The sequence below is a fragment of the Nothoprocta perdicaria genome, unplaced genomic scaffold (assembly GCF_003342845.1).
Source record: "Nothoprocta perdicaria isolate Ctin4 unplaced genomic scaffold, notPer1 scaffold_168, whole genome shotgun sequence".
NCBI classification, from domain to species: Eukaryota; Metazoa; Chordata; class Aves; order Tinamiformes; family Tinamidae; genus Nothoprocta; species Nothoprocta perdicaria.
Genome location: NW_020454849.1, coordinates 86,574 through 113,513, shown reverse-complemented (window position 1 = coordinate 113,513; position 26,940 = coordinate 86,574). Strand labels below are relative to the sequence as shown.

Sequence of the window (26,940 nt, the reverse complement as noted above, 5' to 3'; positions counted from 1 at the left end):
GGCTCAGTTGGGAACACCAGGACACACACATATTATTAGCTTTTCAGTGTAAATGGATTGTAATTAGTCAATGTTCATTAATAGTCAGGAGAAACAGTTCCAGAAAAAGACTTTAAGCAACGGTTTTTGCCCAGCCTTGGAAACTGCTAAAATAAGAATGCTAACTTCATACTGAAATGGAGAAGGTCATGAGAGCAGGAGTAATCTGAATTTTCACACAGAATAATTAAACCCCTGTGCAACCTGAGTGCTTGCTAACAATATCACTATTAACTGGCAGACCCTTTTGGTTATCCAGCTGACTGAAATCACCTGAAATACTTCTGCTAAACAACAGTGTGACAGTGGGAAGGGGAGAAGAAAAGTAATACAAGCAGGAGATGGCAGTTGTCCTGGTGCGGTAGGGGCTTCTGTTTTGGCCCATCTCCCTAAAAGGAAAGAGCAAAGCATGTGGCAGCCTGCTTTCTTTACCACAAGCTCAATTAAAAACTGGGAGGGAGGAGAAAAAAAAAGAAAAAAAGAGAAAGTCTATTTCCAGATTGTAATAGCCCTTTTGTGGAGCCAGTCATGCATGAGATGCTGCAACCTCAGCGTTTGCAAGTGCCCCCTCTAACACTGTCCTGCAATCTTTAATTCTCCTGTCTCATTTTATTGATTGCGAAATGTAGGAGAGGTTGCATTTCACACAGGTTTGTCAGCAGGAGATCMGTCCTGCTTCTTCTTTCTATTCTACAGCTGTCAGTGTCGTGCAGGAGGTCTGTATCAGCAGCAAGCAAGACCGATGTTGGGCAGATAAACCAAGCCATTAGATGCAAGCACTTTGCTTCCTGCTCTGGGACTGGTATTTCTGCCCAGGGCAGGCTATGCCAGCCAAAATGTGCACGATACGTGCGCCCGACGCCGTACTGGATGTGCTCAGGGAGGCGCGTGTGGCCAGCACTCCCCAAACTCCATAAAGCCAAAAACCCATGATAACTTTTTTCAGCTCTTTTATTTTCATTGGGAACTGACATGTCTGAATGTGTTCACTTTTAACTTGCATAAGAAGTGTCAAAGTGTCAGGGTAGTAAATTAAAGCTTAGTTTTTGTTTCTTTACTGTTTTAATCCTATGACCCCCAAAAGAGTCATGGCAATTTTCCACAATGACAGCCCTGTTGGTGGAAGCTGGAAGCTACTATGACATGGTCATAAGCTCTATTCTCTGATGAAATCTGCCCCTGCTTTCTTCCAGGGCATGATTTTGCAATGACTTCTCCTTTTTTTTTTTTTTTTTTTTTTTTGTGTGTGTGTGTGCGTGTGTGTGTGTGTTTCTGTGTATTTTGGACAGTGTCCTGTAGCAGTTGCTATGGCTGTGGAAATACTTGTTGCTAGGTGGGGCATTCTGCAGAGCGCTATAAAACCACCCCAAGACCTCCACTCTCTTCTTCCCGGCTGTACCGTCCTGCAAAGTAACATTTGCGAGGCAAAAGGTAAGTTTTTGTAGTACTTAGCTGCTCTCTGTAAGGCTGACAAACTTTTAAGAGTTATGTGCTATGTTTCTCAAGTAATCTGGTGCAGTTTCCTGCAAGCTGGATTTGTTGGCAACAGAAAAACTGGTTGTRGGCAGAAGAAATTCTCTCAGTTAAAAATACTTAATTTATGTGGAAAGGCTTGGGTAGACACTGCATTTATTTAATGCACATAAGGAACTGGAAAAGTAACTTAATAGAAGTATTCTTACTTGAGTTGACTTTTCCTGTGCCATTTTTTTGTTGTTGTTGTTTCTTTTTCTCTTTGTARTAGACTGCTGGAAAAGTCTCTTTGCAGCAAGACTGTAGTCACTGCAAAACAAGTGTGCTTTATATGTGTAATTAAAAAAAATGCTTCGACTTCACAACCGTTCCCTGCTTTGGGACAGTAGATTAGTATTTGCTTATGAGAATGAAGAAAATGAGGAACAAGAACCTTTAGAGAACATAACAGCAAAAGTCTGCTTATAGCTAAGAACTTTTCCAAAGCCTCAGAAGTAATGGCTGAGTAATCTGAGGTTTGGTTTGCTAACACTTTCCACTGAATTTTCCAAGGGTGAGACTATTTTCCTCTCTGATGCTTCATTTTTACTTACAGAGGCTTCCTGTWWAAAAAAAAAAAAAAAAAAAAAAAGGTACTTTTTTCCCAAAGCTTTTCTGATATGTTTATATGCTCTTAATTTACATTAAGATTCTGATAACCAGTATAGGACCATAATTAGCAATGATGTTTCTACTATTTGATTAAATAGTGATAGACAAATGGTGCAGGTTAACTTGATTTGATTTAAGCTGCTAGAACTGAAGAGGTAGTGGAAAAGTTTGAGTCTTTAAATATTTTTAATACTTAGTTTTAATTTTTGAAAACCTAGAATTTCAGAGCTTTTTTTACAGAGAGTGCCATCCATGCAGTAATTGTTGTACAGGGACAACTAAGACTTTCAGTCCATTCTGTCTTCAATTTGTCCTTCTGATTGCAATACCAGTCATTCCAATTTGGAATGATAAAATGCATGATATTTTTGAAACTGAAAATCTAACTTCCAGCCTTTAAACTGAGGTGCCTAAAGATTTCAATTTAAGTAGCAAGATACACATTCTGGAAATATTTTATTAGATCAAAGAACTTTGAAATAGCTATGTGATGTGAAATAACCAGAAAGAAACCCTCTTTGATATTATTTTCTGTTTGCATCACTCGGTAGGTTTTTTCTCATCCTTGTTTATAGATTTGAGGAGCACAAGTGATAGGAAGCCAGCAGTTCTTTATCTCCTTTTCTGAATGATTTTATTTTTTTCTCTGAGTTTATCTATTTTAAATATAGGCTTTGCTTGCATGAACAGTTTGCATTCCAGAGTAGCAAGGGTCAAAGCATTGGGAAAGGCCTCCACTCTGCTAGGGGGGTGGCTGTTTCTCCCCAGATTCCTGCAGTCTTTCTGAATTAGTCATAGTTTCTTACAAAGGAGGCAAAGAGCAATTTTACACGTAGACTGGTTTCTTAACTTTGCAAGGCAGCATAAGCAAAGGCTTTAACTCTTTACAGGAGCATTTGTCTACTTTAGGTTTATTTTAAACTATACCTTTACTTGTGTGCCAGGTGAAAGTGGAGGAACCTRCTGGAAAATGGCCAGAGTGTCTATATTTGCAAGAGCAGAAGAAATAAGTTCTTTAAGACACAGAATTCTTTCACTGCATCTCTAATGTAAATTTGAATAGGCACGAGGGCTTAGAGGCTTAGCGACCCCCCTGGAGCGCAGGGTAGCAGCCTTCTGCTCCAGTCATCCCCAAGAGCAGCCAAATCCCAGGAGCCAGTGAGGTTCTGACCCTGCCAACTTCCCTCCCCACGGGCACTACTTAGTCAACCCAAGTGCAATTAGGGTGCTCGTTCTTGGCACATCTGCTGCAATGGAACTGCATCTTCCTTACTGATCCGGAGCCGTGTGCATCCCTCCTTGTGACTAGGCATGTCAATTATACATGCCTGAAATTGGTACTGGTCCTTCAGATTTACCTCTCCTTTAGTAAGGTGCAGTCCCAAGACCACAGCAATCTTCCATTTTTTCCTGCAATGAAACAGAGGTGAACTTTGTGCCCATAGAATGAGGGAAGGGCAGAGAAGCGGGAATTTCTGGGGAGAGGGAGGAAACTGGGATCTCCCTTACGGAGGAGTGGGAACGGTGGAGCTGGGATGGAGCTGGACGAGGAGACAGAGGCCTTTGTCCAAGACTTCTGTGAGATTAATACACACGTATTAACACTGCAAAGAGATTGGTCTCCTTATGCTAAATATGTGAGGTGTTCCTTAAAGACATCTCAGATTAACAGGCAGCATTATCTTTATTATTTATATGTGAGCTATGAAACCAGGCCTAAGAGCTGACTATGGAAAAGTGTATTTTGGTGAAAAATCCATTTTGATGGATTTTTTTGCTTTACAAAACAACCTGTTGACTACCATTTTGTGGTGAGTTGCAAGTCACTGCCCTGTTGCTCTTTTCCTATTGTGTGTAAAGTCTTATGGAAAAGCTGGCCTCATTAAGGAAAACAAAAATTCTCACCTGTATAGATACTATGCATTCTTCTGTAGAAACTGCAGAATATACATGAGAAATGATATAGTTGAGAAACTGCCTGCTTCTTCTTGTCTGAAGAAGTGTCTATTCATAGAAGTCTGATAAGAGTATATCTAACAGGAGAGTACCTTTTATCTTAACAAATTACGCAGAACTCAGTAAATAATGATGTGTGAATACTTTTTTATCACTGGCTGTGAACATAACCAGATATTCAGTAAGGTGTCTGAACCTTTGAAAACAATCAAATTAGTTTGATGCTTAATTTTCAATCTAAAACTTGTGAAAGTAGCAACGAGTGTACATGTTTGCAGTCAGTTACGTAACATTACATCATTGGTAAATATAAGCAAAAGTTGCCACTTTTCAATAGCACAAACTGAGCRATGCTTGGGAAGCTAATTCTGTATTTCACAATTTAGGATAAAGCACTTTGCAAGGGGTAAGCGAAGCCTGAAGAAAAAATGTTTTGTAATTTGATACATTTCTTCCCAGAAAAACCATCAAMATGGCTATGGTATCAGAATTTCTGAAGCAGGCATGGTTCATGGACAACCAGGAACAGGAATGTATTGTAAGTATTACAATCTTTTCAGATCATTGTGCTTATTTTAAAGTACTTTTAGAGGTGATTTAAATGCATAGGCCAACAAACTCCTTTCATAGACTCAAAGGGAAGGAAAGATGATGGCAAAATTCTGTAATTAGAATCAGAACAAGAATTTATTACATGATGAAGTCTAAAAAGTCTCTGATAACACTTTGGTGTCAGATGAAAAAGTATTTTTATATACATATCCCGGTGCCTAGTTACTAGTTTCTAGGCAGAGCTAGTTACTGCAGTGGAAATGCTGGTCTCAATGTCTAGTCATCGATGGATTCAATTAAAGTAATAATCTGATGCACAGGAGTGTGAATGTGTAATTCCTGTTCAGATGATGTCCGCAGGGAAGATGGAGATGCATAGGCTGAGGTACGGGAAGCTGTGATTTGGAGCCCAGGAATGTAAAGGAGGAACTAATGCCACAGTTCTAAATACTAGATGGCATGCACAGAGTCACTGTGTGCGATAAAACGTCTCAAATCATCAGTACTGCTATCGATTGGAAGGGATATGAAGAGCAGGCTGATGGTAAAGGGAAATTATGAGTTAGAGCACTAGGAGGATCCAGAACATCTTTATGATAAGGAAGCTGATTATGATACAGAAATGTCTGTCAGCAAAAGGAAAGGGGCACAGTGTGAATTACAGCAGACTCTGAAGCAACTTTCATCTTGAAAAAAATGAGTAAAGGACAGAATTTCAGTGAATATTCTTTCTTTGTGGAGTTTTTAAATTTTGTTTGTTAGTATTTTATATGATTCCTTGACACTACAACCCCTCTCCTTTGCAATCCCAGGGTCCTGAGTCATGATATAACTAGATGATATATTTAATAGAAGTTACAGGCAGTTTTTTATTTATCTACTAAATGAATTTGGCACGGAAACTAGCATGCAAGTACTTGTCTGGATGATCTGAGATTGACGCTCTGAATGAGACCCATTCCTCTGTTCGCTTCACTGAGTCACAGGGATTTTTTTTTTTTTTTTTTTTTTTTTTTAAGTATGCAAGGAACAACTACGCATGATTTCAGTCTTGTTCAATATAACCCTTAGTGATAAAATTGTGGAGGTAGAGGACTTTTTAACTATTGGATATTACAAGCATACAAACAAAAATACAGAATGCTGTATGAGAGACATGTACTGCTAAGATTTTATCTTTTGTTTTGCAAAAAATTAACTTCAGTCATAAAAGACTAAAAAAAGTAATTCTAATTATGGGTTGTTTAGTATGAGACAGAAAGTATAGGTGATACTAGAAAGGTTTAGCTAAACACTGTTGCATTCTAAAAGGTCTTACCATATTTCACAATAAGTTAGATTTTCGGAGAACTGTTTTAGCCACTGTCAATGGTAATGAGGAGAACTTTGGTTAGAGAGTTTTACTGGCTTGTAGACCCTAATGGTCTGTCATGTTGACGTAGTTGAAGGTACATAATCTGTCATGGTGTGGTGTCAAATACAGTGACATTCATTGTTCCTCAGTTACCCCCTGGTTTCTGTAGACATTGCCTAGGCAGTGTCCAGCACCTGGACTGCATTCACCAAGGGCAGCTGCAGGTAGTATCTATTAAAGAAACTGTTGCTTATGTCTTATGCTTTAAAGAAGTTAGGTAACCAGTTCATCGCTTCTTCCAAGGATCAGGAATGAACTCTTCTCCGAGCCTGGGATCATGCTTAGAGGAGGTGTTTGTTGTCTTAGATCTGAGTCAGCTGAGAAGCCATTTAATGTGAAGCACAGTCAATTTGCATAAGATGAGTGGAGATATCAGTAGCACTTTACTGTTAGTGTCTGCAAGATTTAATCGTGTGTTCAGAGTCTTTTAAATTTAGATATAATTGCTTCAAGTGGCAGTTAGGAGGTAGTTTCCTGTGGAAGTTAACTTACTCTTATAAATAGGCCCCAGGGACACAGAACAATATATGAGCTACTTTCTTTTTACGAGATGTGAAAGGAGATAAAACCAGTCTATATATCATTTGGGGTCTGTTAAGCTATATATAGCCACTAAAGTCAGAATTCATTTCTTTATAGTGATATAACGGGCAGTTGTAGATGACGGTCTATTTAGGTACATAGAACTGCTTCTTTGCATAAATTTTCTCTGGAATGAACTTTTTTTTTCTCCCTGCAGAAAAGTGCAAAAGGTGGCCACCCCATCCAGTCATACCCTAACTTCGATCCATCAGCTGATGCAGCTGCTCTTGATAAGGCTATTACTGTAAAGGGTAAGAAAAAATAAGTATTTAACCCACTGCATTATAATGATTCCATGGGAAAATTTGAGAATAACCCTAAATAAAATATCAGAGGCAATGGCAAGCAGGAGAGGTGTGACCACTTTTAAAAGCCTAGCAAGACATCTTTTTTTTTTTTTTTTTCCTAGCTGGGAAACAATCTAATCCCTTTGATAATGTGACATCATATTACATTTACAGAATTTAATTCTTTATTAAGTTTCTTGAATTTGTTGAAGGATGTGGAGTAATTAATGATTAGTAATTTAATTTGTGGATAATCCAAAATAATATTATGACACATCAAGCTGATGTTTTTTGATTTGATTTCTGAAAAATCTGCAAGAAATAGTGGGTATGCTGATACTGTTGTGTATGTTTCTGTTAYGCTTCTCAAATTCACATTGGACACTGACTGTAATTTGAAACCTTTTTCAGTTTGATTCGATGAGGTTAAATGAATATGCCATCTAATACTGTTTCAGTTATGTTGTAGTGTAGCTTTGGCTCTGTAAATACTTCAAGGCTTTTATATAAAATTGTGCTAAAAAGAGGTGTCTGTTGTAGGTGAATCTGTCAGCTTTCTCTCTATGTTACTAACTCTGTAGATGATTACAGTTTTTCCTTTAGCTAAACTTCAATGTGTCAGACAATCAAAATGTAACACATTCCAGAGAATAAAATACAGAAATGATGATTTTGTTAACATTTTCAATATATTAGGCATTATATTTTTGATTACTTACAGGTGTGGATGAAGCCACCATCATTGATATCTTAACCAAAAGAAAAAATTCTGAGCGCCAGATGATCAAAAGTGCCTATCAGCAGTTGAAGGGAAAGGTATAGTATTTCCAAACTCACCCCAAATGTGCACCTGAAATATCAACTTTTCCCAGGGGTCTGGTGGTGCATACAAGCTTAGGTTTCTAGAACAAAGGGCTACCAAGATTAATTTCTGTAGTTTATGAAAATTGTCACAGGGAGATAGCACCCTGAACTTCATTGCCAGTTATAAGTCTTTGGTTACAGTGGTTATTAGATTTTTTTTTGAAAGAAAAAGTAACCTCATATTCTAAGCCTCCAGGTTTTTGCATGCCCTAAAGGTTTAAGTTATTAGATCATTGGGCGTATAGAAATCTTACTGCCATTTGGCAGACAGTCTACTGGGAGAAAGGGAGGGAGAAAGAAAGGGTCTTTGCATCATCTCTCTGTGGACACTTAACTGTTGATAGAATATGGAATTAGACAGGAAAGATACAGGATCTTTGAGTTTCGCATTCACAGATGCACAGGGAGCAGTTCGCTTATTTGTTCTAGTGACAAAACTACTAATTTCTGGACCTGAGGAGCTTGGAAGTTACTGAATATTTCTAAAGAAGAGTGTAATTGCTCTGCACAATTGTTTTATGTCCCTGTAACATTTTTTTCCAGTTGAACTTGTAAGTCTAAATTGAAATTATAATTGCACAGTTGGCATAGCAGAGTTACTGAGCCGTTACTCCTAGGACTCCCTGGAGTTCTTTGCTTTGTAACTCTAAGTGACTTCTAAGGGCCAACTTAGAAAACAAGTCTAATATCTCATTTTACCCTAGATTTCCTGTGTTTCTGTACAGAAAACCTCACTTGTGGTTTCACATCTCTCTTCTCCCACAGAGGAAGCTCCAGCCTTGCAATTATATTTTATCAAGCCCTAAATTAAAATAAAACTTCAAAGACAGAGAAAGTCTAATGCTGTCAGATTATTAGATACCCTGGTGTCTGGTGCACCATCAAAAGAACAAAACTATCTCTGGACCTGTGCTTGCTTCAGAGGTAACCTCATTGCATTAGGTACCCTGACAAAGCAGGGTTTTATAGTAACCTTCTCACTCTTCCAGCTGCTGTCTACAGGCACATACGGTTATGAAGAGATCTGCAACTTGATCTAACAAAAAGTAGTTTGAGGCATTCAGTGATAGTGAGAACAATAAAACTTTTCTTTTTCCTTTTTTTTTTAACTTAGATTTAGGTTAGATACATTCCCAATCTCTTGTTGAGTTCTTGTAGTTACGCATAGGATGAGATTATGCCCCAATTTTGCTATCCTTTAAAYAATAAAAAGATTAACTGAAATTCTCCAAATAATATGCATTTAAGCAACTCAATCATCATCATAACAGCAGTGTAGTAATATCTTAAAAAATGAGAAGCTTTTTTTGACTTTTCTTCTCATACTGTAAATACGTGAATGAAAACATGGTGCGTAGGTACTGAACAAAACCTAACACTTCAGTGAACAGAACATGACAAATTACAATTCTCTCTTTGGCCTTTGCAATCCTGTCTAGAAGGCAAAGGAATAATATTGAAGATTCTTCAGATGTTAAACACATTTTTCTATCATAGCTGGATGACAGCGTTTAACCATTTGATAGCTTAATATGCTTTTCATTCTTCCTTTCACAGAGTCTGGAAGATGCCTTGAAAAAAGTTCTGAAAAGTCACCTGGAAGATGTTGTTGTGGCTTTACTGAAAACTCCAGCTCAGTTTGATGCTGAAGAATTAAGGGCCTCTATGAAGGTTGGAAAAAAAAAAAAACACAAAAGCAAACAAACAACCCCCAACCACACCACCTTTTTAAGAAAAAACTTCCCTAAAGAAAAGTAAATAATTTTCAGGGGCTATAAATGATAGAGGACTTACATTCTGAAGGTTGTGTAATGTCTTCAGTTTCCTCCTATTTTGTAAAATAAATCACTACTGCATGTTTTAAGAATTAGACATGGCAGACTCTGCTGAATTTCAGAGTTGAAGGAAATAGACCGAAAATACTATTCTCTTATATGAACAAATTCTTTCTGCCTTCTGAAAACTGTTTGCTACTGTGGTGGTAAAAAGTGATGGCGTTATGGGTTCCCATAAAACAAGCAAAAATTAAGAGAATGGGGAGGTGGGYTTTGTAGTATTTTTGAACTATAAATTCTTATCTTCTGTGTAGATTGCTCAGTCATTTTATCACTTCTTTGGCTGAAAGTGTGTTCAATGTGATAAATTCCAGGGCCACGGAAATAGAAGCAATATATGAAAACAGGAATGTTTTTCAYTTTTCTTTCTTTCTTCATGTGGGATCATCAGATTCTTCTTCATCATTTTCTTGTACTTTCTGTATTAAATAATCTTGTTAAAAATTCATCCAGGGGCTTGGAACTGATGAAGATACTTTAATTGAGATTATGGCCTCAAGAAACAACAAGGAGATCAGAGAAGCCAGCAGATACTACAAAGAAGGTAATTTAGAGAAGGAAAAAATATTAATGTTATGCAGCACTGGCAAAAAATGTACAGACTCTGTTCTGAAAGTCATATTCTTTTTAAAACAACACTTTTTTTTTAAACAGCCATAAGCAATACATATCTRTAAACTTAATATGTGGCATTAAAAAAAATCTAGTATGTGTTTCACAAGTCTTCTCACAGTGTTGTAGCAGACATATGCTCATAGCTTCACCTCTCAATAGCAGAAACTAAGACATTTTAGGACGTAAGACTAGGAGGAAGGTCAGGTACAGGAGAGGCCATACTGACTTTTTGTGATCCAAAGAGATCACGCTGCACATAATCTCCCTCTGAAGTGTCAGTGTTTCATGGAGCAGGATGTAGGTTTGTTCTAGAAAGCAAAATCCAGTTTCTTTTCTTCTCCCTAACCTAGCCCTGGCTGATGTCCTGTGGACTCATAGACCTTGAAAAAGAATTCTAGTGTATTACTATACAGATGACATTAGTTGCAGGAACTAGAGGGTGAAATTCTTTAAAGTAACTAAAATATAAATCTGAAATCTGTCACTTTTCTAGCGTTTAATACAATCACTTWATGTTCCCTAATTAAATCTCATTCTTTAAAAACTACATGAGAGAAACAAGGAAAACTGCAGCTCCAACAAACATTTTCAATTAAAAAAAGTAAGGAAAGAAATGAGAAATGATAGGAATAATGTCTTCAAAACACACTATAGATCCATTTTCATTTGATTTCAGTGCTGAAGAGAGATCTGACACAAGATATTATTTCTGACACATCTGGAGACTTTCAGAAGGCTTTGGTTTCTCTAGCCAAGGTATGCTGTGTTTACATTTACACTAACATTACCAATAGTAACRATTAATATTGTCATTGTCACTACATGAAGGAAAGATGTATAAGAATTTATTAAGTAATGTTTTTTCCTTGCATTATTTTTTACTTACAGTGCTATGCAATATAAAATTGGTGTTAAAATGTGATCTTTGTCAAATTTACTTTTAAGCCTTTTTTTTCTTAACTGCAAACATTTGAAAAATCAATAGAAATAATATATCAAGTGATTAGAAGAGAAGTAGAAATAAACWGATGCTTAGAAGTAAAGAAATAAACCTTTGGTTAGCTATTAAGATATATTTCCAGTATATAAGTATAGTGGGATAGTGGGAGCTTACAAGTGAACAAAATGCTCTGTGAGTTGGTGAGGAAAAGCTGCAGTTTGGTTTAACCATGAGAGCTGCTATAAAAAGATTCTTTGGAAATATAGTGAATTTTGGATTTTGTGATTGTTGAGCTTCACCTGTGTGAAGCTTGTATGCTTGTAATGTATTGTTTTGATAAGCACATTTTTATATTACTGATTTGCAGCTTTGCTTTTCAATGATATCAAAGCTCACTATAAAGTTTATCAGGGAGTGAGTGAATAACAATAATTCCTAATGTGCTCTTTCAGAAAATAGGTACTGATGGCCTTAATGTGAGCTCTAATTGATGAAAATGCTTCAGCTTTGTTCTAAGAATTGACCGAAACTGTGGCTGCTAAGGTTATGCAATTTTAAAGCATATACCAGAATAGCAGGCTAGAACTTAAGCATACTGGATTTTGGTTAACTGAACGATCATGAAAAATGGTGAATTGTCATTTGTTTATTTGCTTAGGGTGATCGAAGTGAAGATCCTTATGTGAATGATGAGCTTGCTGACAACGATGCCAGGGTAAGATCAATTTGGTGCCCTGCAGTTTCTGCATTTCACCTACTAGCAATTACAAGCTGYTCCTGGCTGTGAATGTTTTTTTTCACATACTTTTATCTGTTGCTGTGCAGATTCTAACAAAGAATTTTACATTATATAATTTTTTTTTTTTTCTGAGGGATAATGTTTTACCAGATTTGCATAAGCGTCACTAAAGGAAATCTTTATGTCTAKTTCCAGAAAGGTTTCTGCAAGATATTTTCTACCATGTAAAAACTGCAGAYCGTAGGAAGTACAGGTTAGGTACGAAGTTTCGTGATGAAAAAAGTATAGTTCTCCAACTGAGGGATGAAGTTGTATTCATGGGTGTAAAGAACCAGCTACCATAGCTTGACTAGTCTGAACTCTACAGTGTAGCAGATGTAACTGTTGTTTTTCAGTGGTGTACTTTTCATAATTATTGGCTGCACATCACAGGAATTTTTAAATGATTCTAAAACAACTGTTTCTTATTTCTTCTTCTATTAGTGTAGCTTTTTGTTGAAATCTTGGTAAAGCTTAGCAGTCTGTTCTAAATTTTTACTTTAAAACCTTGCATTGCTATTGCAGCTCAAATCTGTGTTGACTTTTTTTTAATCCTACTACAAAAAAAATGCTTACTGAGCAATATTGTTCTTCTTTTTGCTACATAAGTTTAGATTTTGTCTTCAGACCTAGGACTGAGAAACAATAAATCAGTGCACTGAAGTTCAGTAAAGTTTCCCTTGTCCAAAGGGCTTTATTGCTGATACTGGGAAAAAGTATCCTGGACTGCTTGGCATGTAGGCTTTTCTTTCACGTTTGTCCATTTGATTTTGTTTGTTAATTTGTCTTGTCTGCAGAAAGTTTGCTTTGTCTGCAGAAAGCCTGCCAACCCTACACACCCACACAGAGCATGGTGTATCATGATGCATGAAAACTGTCTTCATTTAAAGAAGTAATATACCCCAAAGAACTAGATGCTGATTCTAAATAAGTCTGAAAATAGCATTTGTACGTGTATCATGCTGTCTAGATACTGTTATGCCATAAGTGATATATGAAGTTTTACTTGATAGGGCTAGAGTTAGTCTGAGGCAGTGTAGAATTTTGTATCATTTTGTAGTTTTTATGGAGGACTATAATTCACTGCAGACAGACAATTGCCTATCTTTGGATGGTAGCTACAGAACTTCAATATTTCTGTTTAGTTTTCACAGTATTAATAACTCACTAACTTCTTTTCTTTATAACAGGCCTTATATGAAGCTGGAGAGAAAAGAAAGGGAACTGACATTAATGTGTTTGTTACTCTTCTTACAACAAGAAGCTACCCCCATCTTCGAAGGGGTAGGTTTGATGAAACTTTGTGCCTAACAGGAGTTGTATTGCATATGTGGCCTCTTCAAACATTTCATTTACTGAGAAATAATGTAGATTCCCAGAATGCATCTGCTGCCAAGCTCTCAAGTACTTGGAAATGTGCTTGCTGGTCTAAGGATGTAATTGGCAGCTTAACATGTCCTCTCCATAGCAGTGATGAGCAATATCACTTAAGTTTTTATTACACCTATTGCTGCAGAACATCCCAAATCTAGTATCAAAAAGCCAAGGGAGCAGGGTTCTTCAGGCTGGAGTCATATATGTTTCCCAACCAATTTGTCTTGATTGGGGGTGGGATACTCACCAACATAGGCTGCTGTGGAGACACTGAACTGCCCTTCCCTTACCAACAGGAGTATGAATCTTGTTGAATTTCCACTGTCTTAGCCTGCCCCCAAGCATACCATAAATCCTCTCTTAATGTTGTACTTGCTGAGGAAAATGAGAAATATGGTCTACAGCCAATCCTCTGTGTGTATAACTGCAGAAGCAATGGCAGAAAAAGGAAGAGGCAAATACTGTATATTCATCAATATTCACTGAATTTTCTTCCTGTATTTAGTCTTTCAGAAGTACACTAAATACAGCCAGCATGACATGAACAAGGTACTGGATTTGGAGCTGAAGGGTGATATTGAGAACTGTCTTACTGCCCTTGGTAAGTGGTTTCTGCAGATAGTAACCCCAAATATATATTGACTTTCAGAAAAGACTTTTTATTTCTTCATGCTCTGTCTAATAGGAAACCATCCTGTTTTTATTCAATTCTCTTGAGAAGTTTATTAGATAAAGTCTAATCAGGGAAAATCTGAACAGTGATTTAAATGCGTTAGCTAAAGTCATGTTGAGGGGATGAACGAAGAGAATTATTTCTTCTGATATGTAGAAGGATCTTCAAAGGAGAATAGGCATGTCATAGACAGAAGAGGATTGCTGCTGAAAGTAACTGTGAAATAGACCTGCCAGYACAGGAACTGTTAAAAATTCTATGGTTTTTGGACATATCCTCAAGAAATGAAACTGTAATAAGTCCTCCTCTAAATTTTTGTTTTTCAAAACRTTTATGAAACATGATGAATAAAATTGTGACAATTTCTCTTCTGGAGTTTTATTCAAGAAMGTATTCTTGTTCATGGTAAACCTGTATATTAAGATCTTCAGCATTACTGTTGTCCATGAACAATATAAATAATAACAAAGTAGACACGTGGAATTATTGGGGGAAAGACCAGGGTAGAGGACCCAGTGACAGATTGTTGTACCTATTAATGCATTTGGGAGTGCCTGAACACTGCTGACATGTGAAAGCATAGTTATGGATAATGCAGTCCAAATAAAACTTCAGTAGGCATACTTTGGATACAAAAATGAGTCTATAACATCCCTTTGAATATCATAGATAGATGGGAAGTAGTTAATATAATTTGTTTTACCAAACATTAGATCATAACTCCCAGCACTGCTTTAGAGTCAACAAATTCTTTGTTTCTGCAAAGTCTTGCAGCATCTTTCTTAACTCTGGCTGTGGAATACAGTCCTGTCTTTACTGTAAAGAGAATATTCTTCCTTGACTGAATTGCTTTCAGAATCAACAGAATGGTCAAAGTAACTGTCACTTCACTCGTATTTTGAAAATAGGTAAAAAAAGTAAATAAATAGAAGGTACTGGTAGGTGTACAAAGACTGCTTTCAAAGTGCCAGCTCTCCAGACTTTTGTCTTTTCTTACTTATTACATGTAACATGTAATTACATTACATGTAAAGGTCAGATGTAACCTTATCTCACTGTTTCGTTTCAGTGAAATGTGCCACAAGCAAGCCTGCTTTCTTTGCTGAAAAACTCCACTTGGCGATGAAGGTAACTTAGACCAAGAGCTTCCGTTTGTCGGCCAGGGGTGCTTTGTAAATTAAACAACCCGGGCAAAAACACTGTCAAGCTCTTCTTGTGACAAAAAATATATATACAGTATATTTATCCTACTTTTTTACTTCCTTTCTTTGAGACCGGTTTGAGTGTCTGAGATGCGATTTTAACTTTTTGTTTTCTTTATGAATCCACAAAATTACTAATGATAAATTAATGAGAAAGCAATTCCAGGACTGGGGATGGAGGGACTGCAAATGAGCCTAGTCTTTGACCAGAGGTTTGAGGTCCCTGGGRCAAATTTGGAAAATGAGTTGAGTGATGCAGTCTGAACTCATAAAGCTAGAACATTTCACCATGATAGCAAATATGAATTTATGTAGCGTCTTTGACTTGGTTAGGAGCAAGGCATGAAAAGCAAGATATCATTAAGAAAAAGGAGTTCCTTGTAGTCTTAAAAAAAAAAAACAAAAGCAAAAAACAGTGAAGTGCAGGTTGTCTTTGATGTCAGACAAGTGGAGAGAAGGACTTGAGTCATTCCTGGAAAAATGTAGTAGAAGGAAATTATAGGTGCACACCTGGTAGAGTAATTCATTGATTAGTGATTTTGTTGATGTGGAGCAGAAAGGGACATGGAAAGGAGCAGAGAAAGTAAGGGAATCGGGTCTGCACTCTACTTCCACAGATCACAGTGATGGATTAAAACACACACAACCTTGATTTAAGTTGACATTTCCGTCACATAAGTTGTCTCATTTTTTGCTTTTAACAGGGTTCTGGGACACGGCACAAAACACTCATCAGAATCATGGTTTCACGCTCTGAGGTGGACATGCATGAGATCAAAGGCTACTACAAGAAACTGTATGGCATTTCTCTCTGCCAAGCCATTATGGTAGGTTTTCTCTTAGGTAAACTAACAACAACAACAACTAGATGATTCAGGAGGGCCAGTAAGGTGTTTGTTGTCTCTTCTGATCTTCAGTTATGAGTTCATTCCAAATAGCTCATTGTAGCTATAATGTTCTCAGTGATCCATATGCTGGTAAAGCATTATATTTTGGGGAGATTGTTTTTCTCACAAAACCTACAGCAATTAGCTGTCCATGATATATATATCAAGATGTCATCTCATAGTAGAGGCCAAGTGTTTTTTGGAGACCGCTCATTGCCCTAATGCCTATGTTTGATAGGCATATGGTACATTGGCAGGAGAGGGGGAGATTGCATATCTCTGTGGAAGATATTTGGTGTCCTTGGCTTTCTGAAGCACTCATGAAAATACCTTTTAAATTTAAAGTTATTTGTTCTGCTTTCCTAGTCATTTAAATGGGGAATAGATGAGTGGATGGGGAGGTGGATTAGGAATTGGCTCAGTGGCAGGGTGCAGAGAGTGGTTGTCAATGGTGCGGAGTCCAGTTGGAGACCTGTAGTTAGCAGTGTCCCCCAGGGGTCGGTCCTCGGTCCGGTCCTGTTCAACTTATTMATTAAYGACCTGGATGAAGGGCTGGAGTGCTCCCTCAGCAAGTTTGMTGATGATACCRAACTGGGAGGAGTAGCTGATAGCCCTGAGGGCTGTGCTGCCATCCAGAGGGACCTGGACAGACTGGATGACTGGGCAGTGAGAAACCTCATGAGGTTCAACAGGGGCAAGTGCAGGACCCTGCTCTTGGGGAGGAATAACCCCGGATACCAGGACAGATTAGGGGTTGACCTGCTGGAGAGCATCCCCGCAGAGAGGGACCTCTGCGTCATGGTGGACGACAAGTTGACCATGAGGCAGCAGTGTGCCCTGGTGGCCAAGAAGACCAACGGGATCCWGAGGTGCATTAAGAAGAGTGTCTCCAGCAGGTCGAAGGAGGGGATCGTCCCCCTATACACAGCCCTGGGGAGGCCACATSTGGAGACTGTGTCCAGTTCTGGGCTCCCMAGTACAAGAGGGATGTGGAGCTGCTGGAGAGAGTCCAGCACAGGGCTACMAGGATGATSAGAGGCCTGGAACATCTGRMYTGTGAGCAAGGGCTGAGAGAGCTGGGCCTGTTCAGCCTGGAGAAGAGGAGGCTGAGGGGGGACCTGATCAGCGTGTATAAATACCTCAAGGGAGGCAGTGAGAAGGAGGGGTTGGCCTCTTTTCAGTGGTGGMCAGTAATAGGACTAGAGGAAAYGACCACAAGCTGAGGCACCAAAAGTTCCACAGGAACTTRAGRAAACASTTYTTGASAGTGAGGGKGMCAGAGCCCTGGCACAGGCTGCCCAGAGAGGTTGTRGAKTCTCCTTCTTTGGAGATCTTTAAAACCCGCTTGGATGCAGCCCTGTGCCCCRTGCTCTGGGTGACCGTGTGTGTTCAGGGGGGTTGGACTMGATGACCTCTGAGGTCCCTTCCCACCTTAAGCAKTCTATGATTCTATGAAACGTTACACGAACAATAATACCACTGTATTTTCTGAGACAAATTAAACCACTGGTACTCAGTTAGAAGCCTAAATATGTAAAGCTTTGTGGAAACTAGTAGACTCTAAAGAAACTCTAAAGAAAAAGTCTTGAGTGGAGCAGAAATGTACTGCCCACATGCACTAAAACAAACTACTTGTTTTTGGTAGTGTTTGCTACTTTTCCAGTTAAGTAKGAAAGGCAATTTATATTCTTTCCTCATGACTGTAGGGAAACTGGCATTTGATGTATAATTACATTCATACTATCTTGGTCCAAAGTGATATTTGTTTCCAAATGGCTTGAAGCCCTACTTGGCTATGCTATGTAATTCTTGAGTCTCTGCAAAGTAGATTCAAATTTAAGCAAACATTCAGCTGAAGAAGTAGTTCTGTGATGAATCCAATATCATCTTAACCACTGTTTGAGATGATAAATATAATGTGTGCATGTTACCCTGCTCGGGAAGGGGACTGGAGCAGATGATTTCTGCAGGTTCCCTCCATCTAACCTGTTCTTTGATTCTGTATAGTGTTCTATAATTAATGAGCTTTGGACATCACAGATCAAGAGAAGCATTTTTGTTTTACTGAAGGAGAACATAAGCTCCTGGTCAGAAGTCATTTTTGCTTCTCTTTGTGCAATAAGGCCTGTCAGTTACTGTTGTAACTGCAACAGGCAGTTGTCAGCCTGTTGTTGTTGTTACGCTTGTGTACCTTGGCTCCAATCCGGACATGTTTGTGCTGTGGTAGTCCAACCTCAGTGAAGGTACTCAGTTTGAGGTCAGTCTTTGAATAAAATTCGTATTATCAAGGTAAAGCATTGATGTTTAGCATGTGTGTGCTGAATACCTAAAAAAATTTTCACTTGACATCACTACCTTAACAACTGTATTTCCTTTTTACTTTTCTGCAGGATGAACTCAAAGGAGATTATGAAAACATCCTTGTGGCTCTATGTGGGAAGGAAAACTAACAATTCACTCCCTGTTACTGATGATTTTTATCTTTGCCTTAGCTGTCTATAAGCAAAATATGAGCTATACACATCAAGGTTTCTCTGGAGTGGTACTTAGTCCACATATGTTACCTGGAAAACCTGTAACCTGGAATGTATTTTTGGGGATTTTTATTCTGTATGGCATGAATTTATACCATTATTTATCGAAAGCCAAGGAAAGCTCTCATATTTCTGTTTGCTTGATTAATCATGCAATTGCAAAGTTTTCATCCAAGTAAAGCAAATTAATATTGAAAAATAAATTAACCAGTGTGAGACTTAATAATATGGCACTTTTCTGCATTTAATACTACGTTGTCTGCATACAGTTCAGGGGAGAAACATCAACAAATGATTAGTATAATAAATAAATAATGTAACAAATTTATGCAATATGGCTGAACCTTTCCATTTTATTATTTTCTATCCATATTATTTTTCCATTTATTTCAGCTAAGGTGCATGAAAACCAAGGATTAAAAAATAGCCGAAGATAACGTCTTAGTAAATACTTTATGAATATCTTTAAAAAAAAAAAAAAGCTAATGATAACCTCTGCTTTTTTGTTATTGTTTAAATTACAGAATAAAGAGGCTTGCTATGCTGTGTAAATAGTAATAAAATGAATTGAAAAATAGAGCATATTCGATCTTGTCTTTATTTTTGATGGGTTGCAAGTTTTTTTTATTAGGATCTCCAAAATGGAGAAGAGTATTTTCTCTGATTTTTGGTAAATGTTTTTGCATAATGTTGCTCTTGCTGTTATGATAGAACAAACTAATTAGAGACTCCAAAGGCACTGGTGGGATTCAGCATTTCTCACCAAGCATTTTACGAGCAAAAGTTGATGATCTTTATAATGAGGTTCACCAGATGCTTGTTTGAGCAATAACATGCTAAACTATAGGGAAATTGAAGCTTATCATGGATTATTTTTGTTAAATCTGCCGCTACACCCAAAAGATATTTTTTCTCAGGCTATCACAATTTACTCTATTAGGAATCCATGCTATCCTCAAAGGGTTAAGTGTAAGAGAGAGATTCAGACCAAAGTAGATTGTGGGACTGTTTGATCAAGCTTCAGCTGTAGCCCCCCCAAAAAAAAGCTCTTTAAGCTTGTAGTGTGACGCTAACAATAGTAAAAAAAAAATATTAAAAGGCAGATGCTTGGAGAATTCAATACATGAGTACCCTAAAYCATTGAATAATGAGTAGGAAAGTTTGGTTTGTTGTTTGGTTGTTAGAAATGGTTAGTTGACAGGGATGACTCGAATTTGGAATGAAGATCATCAGCATTTTTTTTTTTTTCTTTTTTGGCAGCATCTTCTTTCTTCCTTTTTCASTAATGAACAAAACATATAGTACAAATTATTAATTGCAACTGTGGTTTCTTCTTGATCTTCTACCAATAATTTTAAGTATCATGTGTGCTTTGATAACACTTTGGCCATTTGTAACAGCCTAACAAAAATGAAGGAACTTTGATCAGTGAGTTTTAAGATACCACCTATAATGTTGACTGACTTTTGGACAAGTCAGTCTGGACTGAAGTTTTGGACTTCAGACTCATACTCTTTGAATGCTCTTCATTACTTCAGTTATAATAAGTACTTTGTGAGGCATAGGAGGGAAACACTTCTTGCTTGAACTTTCGTAGTGATTGTGAAATCCAGAGGTGCTGTAGTTGTGCAAAGGGAAAGAACCTGTTTTCATCAACACAGAGAACAATTTTGAAAATTATGTTCAGTGGGGAAGTCAACAAATACGAGAATGCAGCTTGGGAAAAACATCTTTAAAAAAGTATTTCCAATTAAAGTTTTAAGAATGTTCCAAAAACAGTATTTACTTGAAGTGGACACTCCTTTGACTTCTTTGTAGTCTTAAACATTGGCTCAGTGACATCATGTTCGCTTTGAAAGTCCTACCTATTAAACTTTGAAATGCAAACRAGGGAGTATCTGGACTTCCCATTTACAGGAGTTGTGAAGTGTAGCATATTGATGATAGGAAAAAACGGTTGTTTGGCAGGACTGAGCAATAGAAGAAAATGAATACAGTACATTACTGCATTCCTAACAGCTCTCCTAATTTCAAAATACCCTGCTAGAATTTCATGTCTGCTCCCTAGAGCCAAGAATTGCTCCATCTTAACTAAAATGTTTGTTTCTTTTTCTGCTTATGGCCATCACTGTCCCATTACAAACGCGCTTGCACTGAAGAGGAAGTATTGCTAGAAGTGTGCACAGAGGTGTGGAATCAAAGGTTTGCTGCCACCACAGTCCAGTATGTCTTCCTAGCCCTTTATGTGATGCTGTATAAAGAGGGTACAACATTCACATAAACCTATGTTCTAGGAAAGATTGATAGTTTTCAAAATGTTATTCAAAGAGCAAATGAGGTCTGCCTCCATGTCCATTTCACAAGTATTTTTAATGTATGATATGTTTATGCCGCTCCTTAATGCTAGAGGGGATTTGCAGACAACCATTACAGTCCAGAAACATCTTCAAATAATGAAAAAAACAGGATTTAAGAATATCAGTTTAGTGTGTGTGGAAGAGAAGGCTATTTGTAAACTTAAAATTTATGAGGTGCCGTTGTAGCAGCACCTACTAGCTTCTTGACATTGGGAAGGATCATCCTTGCCCTTTGGGGCTATGCTGCCCCAAATGCAGGGAGAGAAGTAGGCAGACAAGCAGATTTTTCTATTAAGACCATCAGCAAAGAGGTGTAAGTGAAACTCTAAAAATAAGCTATTCCAATCAGAATATTTGTAATAGYAGCTGCATTACTGCCCAGGTCAAGTGAACAAAAGCCATTTGGATCTTACTTGGTTTAACCTTCTTGCTTAGAGAAGGCCAAAACATTGCAGGTGTGTTCAAAATACAAGTTTCTAATGGGTCCATTCAACAGGATGTGTGAAACTTGTGTTAATCTTTATTTATGTGTCTCCAGATATCTACCAAGGAGGCCTATTTGTGCATTTTCTGCAGCTATCTCCTAATCAGTCACAGGTAGTAAGTGCCAGGACAAGTTAAAATGAGAGAAAGGAAATGATCTTTTAAAGTATTTTTAAATTTCTTTCAAATACAAGCAAATTTTCACCTCACATTTGAATGCATTTGGGCTGTTACACAGTTAGTTACACAGTACTGAGATTCTGAGGGTGGAGGCTTGCTTGGGCTTTGTTGGCATACTGGAATTTTCACCACTATTATAATAAAATACAGTACATGTTTGTATTTCATAATCCCGCCTCTGAGGTCAGAAATAGTGTTTAAAATTAACAAATACTTCAATCAAGTTTGAACAGGTATAGAACATGTCATGTTTTGGACACAATCAAAGGAAAATACTTATACTAGGATTGAAGTATAGTGGCTTATTTTTTATTAGTTCTCTATGGGAGTCTTAGACCTGCTATCTTCCAGCTACAAGGAAGGAGGGCCATCCAGCCACTTAAAACTTATGAAGGAGAAGAAAGGAGCTATAAGCTAGAAGACATCCTGTCAAACAGAACTAATTCTTTCTTCATTGTTTTTAAATGGTTCTGGTAAAGAAAAAGAAAAAGAAAAAGAAAAACAAAAACAAAAACAAAAACAAAAACAAGCTCCCTGCCTCCCCCCAAAAAAAGAAAAAAAAAGAAAAAAAAAAGTGAATGCTTTTGTGATCCTTTTGGCTTTGTCCTGATGAAACAAATGATATACATAGGAAGCTACCAAAAGGCTGCTGGCGTTTCCAGAGCTCTGGTGCCACCTCGTGAGTAAATTAAGAACAAGGACTAGGAAAAGGCATATTACAGCTGAAATTCAGCCTCAGTCAGATGGACACCTTATCTATTTTGTTACAGGCAGTCTCAGTGGTAAGAATTGAAGCGGTAAAGATTATGGACAATGGATCTTAACCTTTTCAGTATCTCTGTTTTATAAAGTTCTGGCGTCAGCAGGAAAGAAGGAGGAAAAAGCAAGTTAGCAGTAAGGAATGAGTTCTTAAAACAGATACAGATGGAAGTTTCTCAGAGCACTGAGGCTGAGAACTACCGTGAAATATACAGGAAGGTGCACACCAGATGTATATTGGTGTAATGCTACTTTACTACATGAAAAGTGCTAATATCTGTCAAACCACACTCTTGTAATAGAGACTCACTAACCCAATGATCTGTCTTTCTGTCTCCTATGATACAAAGAATGTTCTGAGCAGAGCTAATCAGGAGATTATTTTTCATGACATTTGGACTGCAATGGGAATAAGAGAGCCAGAGTGTGCTTCTAATAGTTATCATTAAAGCAGGTAACCATTAGGGCAAGATGATGCAACTCACCAGCCACATRAATTTGCTGAGGTTAAGGAGAAGAGACATCAAGTAGTTTTGGAAGTGAAACTCACTCATTTAATCTTAATTCCAAAGGTGACTTGGGCTGTATATTTTCTGTTGCTTTTTCCCAACATTATATGCTTCTGTTTTGACAAGTTACCCACAAACCTCTTTGATCAGGGCTTTACTTTTTCAGTTTTTTGCTTCTCCAATTTGTTAATTTTATTGTTCAGCAGTACAAATGTAGACAGATTAAGCACACAGACTGTAAGGAGTTCAGATATTATTAAACTTTGTCATTCACCATACCTGGAGAATATTCATCACCATATTTAGTGTCATTTTCATTGCTATTCTTTAAACATCAATGGATTGGGATGTTTCTGGACGTGTCTGAATAAACTGAGTCAAGAATTAAATCTTCTTGGTTCTTTGATAATAGCATGTGAAGATTGTCATTGAATGGTTTGCTGTGATCCTAACATAAGATTCCTGAACACTTGTGTGAATTACTGTCTAATGTGCACTTGAGTAACTTTATTAACAGTAACTTAACATCTTCAATTCAATTTGCTGTGCCTATTTCAAGCTCCTCAGTCCTGCCTTCTTGACTTTACTAAGTGACTGTATTTCTTATAAGCCTCATAACAGATTATGCCAGACTTCAGCAAGCCCAACTGATGTGTAGATTTGCTTTTGTTGTTTTATATGCAAAATGAAACTGGTTGGATAGTAAACTCACATTTTTTTTGTGGAGTTATTCTTGTTTGATGATGTAGATAATTAGGTTTATTTTTTAGATTTTTATATATATTTAAATTCATTTTTTTATTAAAATTTCAAGTACTGTGGAATATTCAAGAAATAAATGCTTCTCATTTATAAGTTATTACTGATTTATTTCCAGATTCTTTATTCTAAGGATAAATGATACAGACAAACACATTTTATTTTATTTTATTTTATTTTATTTTATTTTATTTTATTTTATTTTATTTTATTTTATTTTATTTTATGGATACCGTCCTGTTCTTCAGAAAATATTGAGCAGGGAGGGAGATTTTTTGTGTTATTATCTGAAATTTTCATCATGTAGTATTACCTGAAATGTATCAATTTTACTTCTACCTGATTGAAGGAAATGCTGTTAACTTCTGCACTGTCTCAGAAGTACTTTGCCTCATAGSAAACAGGAAATCTTGTTAAAGTCTTGTACTTCAGCCAGGCCTGGGAAGAAAATTGATCTTTTTATTTATTTATTTAAATCAAATGCAGATATAAAAACCTGGGAAATCACTCAGACATATAATTTCACTCAATCAACTCTAAATCTTAGTATATGGAATTTATCATTTCAAATTAATTTCATTTATGCCTAGTTTTAATATCTTAGCAGTAAGAAAAATAAATGCACAAATATAGTGTATGAAACACATGACTCAAAATGTAGAAAGGAGACTTTGATCTCCGAGGAATGGTTTGCAAAAAATAAACTCAAACAAAAATGAAGTTGTTTCACTGAAATACTGCCGAAGCTATTAATTACATAGGTTCACGAGGGAGAATATTTTTACCTTTTCCCTCAATGCAGAATACAAGGTACTTCTCCCGTCTCTTCAGTTATGGCATAAAATATCGGCACTGACTGTGGCCACTAGATGTAGCTGTTGATACTTGTGGAAGAGGCTTCTTTTTTTAGGATTCGAGATAGTAGGAGGTTTTGTTGTTTTAATAAACCTTCATATTGTGGCTTTTACTTAAAATATTAAGGAACCCTTCAGACAATCCCTGAATTTTCCAGTGCATCTCCCATTAAATATGATTCCAAAAGGTAAAATACAAAATTTAAGCATGACATGAGTTATTGTGAATTAATTATTAAGTAATGATGTTTCAAAATAAATTAGGATATAAGTTTCCAGCTATCAGCCTGACATTATAACTACAGTGATGTAGCCCAAGTTTCTCTTGCAGCATCAGTGCATTTTACATGGCTAGGATATAGCAGTAATCCGATCAGCTGCAATTGCCACAATAGCAGACGGATCCCTAAAAATAGAAGTCCTCTAGTAATCTGTCTAGATTACTGAACTCAGTGATCACTTGGCAATAAATCAAGGAATGCTTGTAATACTGAACAAAAAATACCATGTTTTCAGCRACATCTAGAAATTTTCCATATTCTGTTCTACTATTTTATTGGGAAAAGAACTTAAAGAAAAACTCATTTTGCTTTATTGCTTTCAATTTTTTTTTTCAGATACAAGGATTATAATAAATTTCAAACTATATTGACAGTGTCACATTTTTTAAAACGTTTTATTAGAAAAACTTAATTTAAAAATACAATGTAGATATATGACTTTCTCTACCAAAGGAAGTGGAATGAAGTGTAAGCATATATGCTTGCCTTTGGTGTCATTTTCCCCTGTAATAATAAAGAGAACTATGTTCTATGCATGTTTGCAGGCATATATATTTTAGTTCAATACTTTACTAGTATATAACTCTAAAGTGTGCATTGAGAGAGAGGCAGATGGAATGAATAGCATGGTGGACAGATCCATGCGTCTTCTTTTCTCCAGTGTTTCATTCATGCACTGAGAATGAAAAAAAAAAAAACCAGAAGTCGGAGGTACGATGAGCTTTTTCATTTCTAGCAGATAACTAAATAACAGCAACAAAAAATTTAGCAATGGGATGGTTATATGCAGTGGTAACAACTGAATATATACCAGTGCACTTCTCAGTATGTCTATGAATATCACGCATCTGAGAGAGTTTCATTCCTTTTCTCGTGCTCCCATACCTCAGTTCTATTCTGCTGATGACTTTCACTGGGTATTGCTCTAAATGCGCCATCTCTAGGCTGTTTCATGAGACATGAAGTATTTTGCTCTTCTCATCTTGTTAGCCCCACAGCTGACACTTCCTTCAATTCTCTCAGTCCCTAGCTCCATTTCTTGGCAGGCTACTCTTGATGTGACTGATTTTCTCATTTGTTGATCTACCATTGAATTGTTTRTAGTCATATTCATTTTGAAGTATTTTGAGATTTATTTTCAGAATCATCAAATTTCTCTCTCTTCCATCAGAATACCTTCCTCCTCTGGTGGCTTGTTTGTATATCTCCTTGTTCTGCCCTACTCTATTCTCTTTCCATCTAGCTCTTACCTGATTTATCTGTGGCCTTTCCACCTTTCCACATCCTTGGGATACAGAAGGTAAAAGCAAAGCTTGAATTTATGAAAGCAGAAATCCAGGACAAATTCAGATCTTATATCAGCATACTTCTTATCCAGGACAATATTCAGCATCATCTAGTTTCTAACATTGTGCCTGTCCCCATCTTCATTTTCTTCCACATATTGATATCTGTAGAAAAAACACTGCTTTCTTGGAAATTATGTAGCTCAGTGTTCAGTTATTATGTGCTCAGTTCATTACTCCCTGTCCACAGTACAGACTCACATGTTTTCCACTGTTAGCGTATCTGAAGCCACTTTTACAAGGAATCTTTGTCCCTACTTACTTTGCACAAAATCAAGGGACTTTGGTTTTCTCTCCTTTTCCTTTTCCCTTATTAGTTCTTCATCCTTTCAGTCTTTTTCGTCTATGAAAAACTTTTCTGCATTTCACTCTTCCCCATCAGTGCCTTATTGTCATATATTATCTGCTTGCCCTCTCTGTGTCAGCTTATCTTTTTGACACAGACTCCTGGATCTCTCCTTATTATCAGAGTATTCTATCTTATTCTCTGAGGGCTGCATCTTCCATGCTGATGACTGCCCTGAGGCCTTACCCTCGTAAATCTTTAGTCCCATCTCTTCAGCTGACTTGCATTCCTGGCTTCATTCTCACTAACAGAAAGGCCAGTCTTTATTTATTTATTTATTTTTCTTTCATGTTGCTCAGTTTCCTTTCTGATGTTCCTGTGACTTCTCTGACAGCCACTAATGTTTTGCACTGGTTTGCCCTTCTTTTTTGATGCAGTTCACTAGGCCTTCCATCTTTAGAGATACATAC

The 26,940-nt window shown here is 37.1% G+C and overlaps 1 protein-coding gene across 1 annotated transcript; it reads left to right on the top strand.

Moving 5' to 3' along the window:
- The first annotated feature begins 1,420 nt into the window (after positions 1 to 1,420).
- Positions 1,421 to 19,233, top strand: ANXA1 (annexin A1). Its single transcript, XM_026035827.1, has 13 exons — positions 1,421 to 1,470; positions 4,579 to 4,657; positions 6,825 to 6,918; positions 7,676 to 7,770; positions 9,376 to 9,489; positions 10,107 to 10,197; positions 10,945 to 11,024; positions 11,867 to 11,923; positions 13,177 to 13,270; positions 13,866 to 13,961; positions 15,103 to 15,161; positions 15,940 to 16,062; positions 18,513 to 19,233. Exons 2-13 carry the CDS (start codon positions 4,592 to 4,594, stop codon positions 18,570 to 18,572), a joined length of 1,029 nt encoding a protein of 342 aa, XP_025891612.1. The 5' UTR covers positions 1,421 to 1,470; positions 4,579 to 4,591; the 3' UTR covers positions 18,573 to 19,233.
- The last annotated feature ends 7,707 nt before the right edge of the window (positions 19,234 to 26,940 follow it).

Coding starts and splice junctions, on each gene's coding strand:
- ANXA1 (XM_026035827.1), top strand. CDS start 4,592: ATGGCTATGGTATCAGAATTTCTGAAGCAGGCATGGTTCATGGACAAC. Junction 9,490..10,106: donor AATTAAGGGCCTCTATGAAG/GTTGGAAAAAAA, acceptor AAATTCATCCAG/GGGCTTGGAACTGATGAAGA. Junction 13,962..15,102: donor GAACTGTCTTACTGCCCTTG/GTAAGTGGTTTC, acceptor GTTTCGTTTCAG/TGAAATGTGCCACAAGCAAG.